The 1,054-nt window shown below is 52.8% G+C and overlaps 1 protein-coding gene across 1 annotated transcript; it reads left to right on the top strand.

The window, feature by feature from the left end:
- On the top strand, positions 1 to 734 carry LOC128091731 (feather keratin Cos1-1/Cos1-3/Cos2-1-like). Its single transcript, XM_052704994.1, has one exon. It carries the CDS (start codon positions 175 to 177, stop codon positions 478 to 480), a length of 306 nt encoding a protein of 101 aa, XP_052560954.1. The 5' UTR covers positions 1 to 174; the 3' UTR covers positions 481 to 734.
- The last annotated feature ends 320 nt before the right edge of the window (positions 735 to 1,054 follow it).

Genomic DNA, 1,054 nt, shown 5'->3' with positions numbered 1-1,054 from the left:
TTTGCAGAGCCATGGCACAATGAAGGGATGTGACCTGCTGTCCCAAGCCACCTTTTCCATCCTTAGCAGTTTCCTTGGCTCCTTTGTGAGAGGCTGTCCAGGCTGCCCCTCACATATTCTCATTTCCTTCTACATTCTATCCCTCTCTCCCAGGTGCACCTCCAGTCCCAAGTCATGTCCTGCTACACCCAGTGTGTGCCATGCCGGCCCTGCGGCCCGACCCCTCTGGCCAGCAGCTGCAATGAGCCCTGTGTCAGGCAGTGCCAGAACTCCACCATCGTCATCCAGCCCTCTCCCGTGGTGGTGACCCTGCCCGGACCCATCCTCAGCTCCTTCCCGCAGAACACCGTTGTGGGCTCCTCCACCTCCGCTGCTGTTGGCCGCATCCTCAGCTCTGAGGGCGTGCCCATCACCTCGGGGGGCTTTGACTTGTCCGGCTTGGGCAGCCGCTCCTGTGGCAGAAGGTGCCCGCCCTGCTGAAGCCACTGGTCCTGGAGAAATCCGTCTATAAGCCATGGACACGGTGCTGGATCAAGAAGGAATCTTCAAGCCCCTGCATTCAGAATCCCTGACCATTCTCAGCTACTCTAGGAAGTACTGGCAGGAAGAGGCATGCCTGGCCTTCCAGTAAAGCTGGCTGATGTCTGATCCTCTGCTTCCATTCCTCTCCCCACCTACCTACATCTTTCTCCCTTTTTTCTTTCTCTCTCTCTCTCTACTTTTTTTTTTTTCTTTTTTTTCCCTGTGTCCCTCTGATATGTGAGGTTCCCCAGAACGATCTCATCCAGTGCTGGAAAATAAGGCATAAGTCTTGCATGAACTCAGTCTTTGAACTTAAACATGGGATCAGGCAAATCCTGCACTGTGAAGCCTCCTCTGAGGGGGATTTCATTCTCCTCTGTAAACATTCATTAAAGATTTCTGCATCTCATTTGAGCATTTGATGTTTATTTCCACTGCCTATGGCCCCCAGAACTACCCAGGGAGAATGGCTCTGCTCCTGGGAGGTATAAGATGAGAGGTTAAGGAGATCCTTCTCCATTTCCAGAAGAAT

Source organism: Tympanuchus pallidicinctus, unplaced genomic scaffold (assembly GCF_026119805.1).
Source record: "Tympanuchus pallidicinctus isolate F22 unplaced genomic scaffold, pur_lepc_1.0 scaffold50, whole genome shotgun sequence".
NCBI lineage: Eukaryota > Metazoa > Chordata > Aves > Galliformes > Phasianidae > Tympanuchus > Tympanuchus pallidicinctus.
The sequence above is the reverse complement of the archived record's forward strand: the minus strand, read 5'-3'. Positions and strand labels throughout refer to the sequence as shown.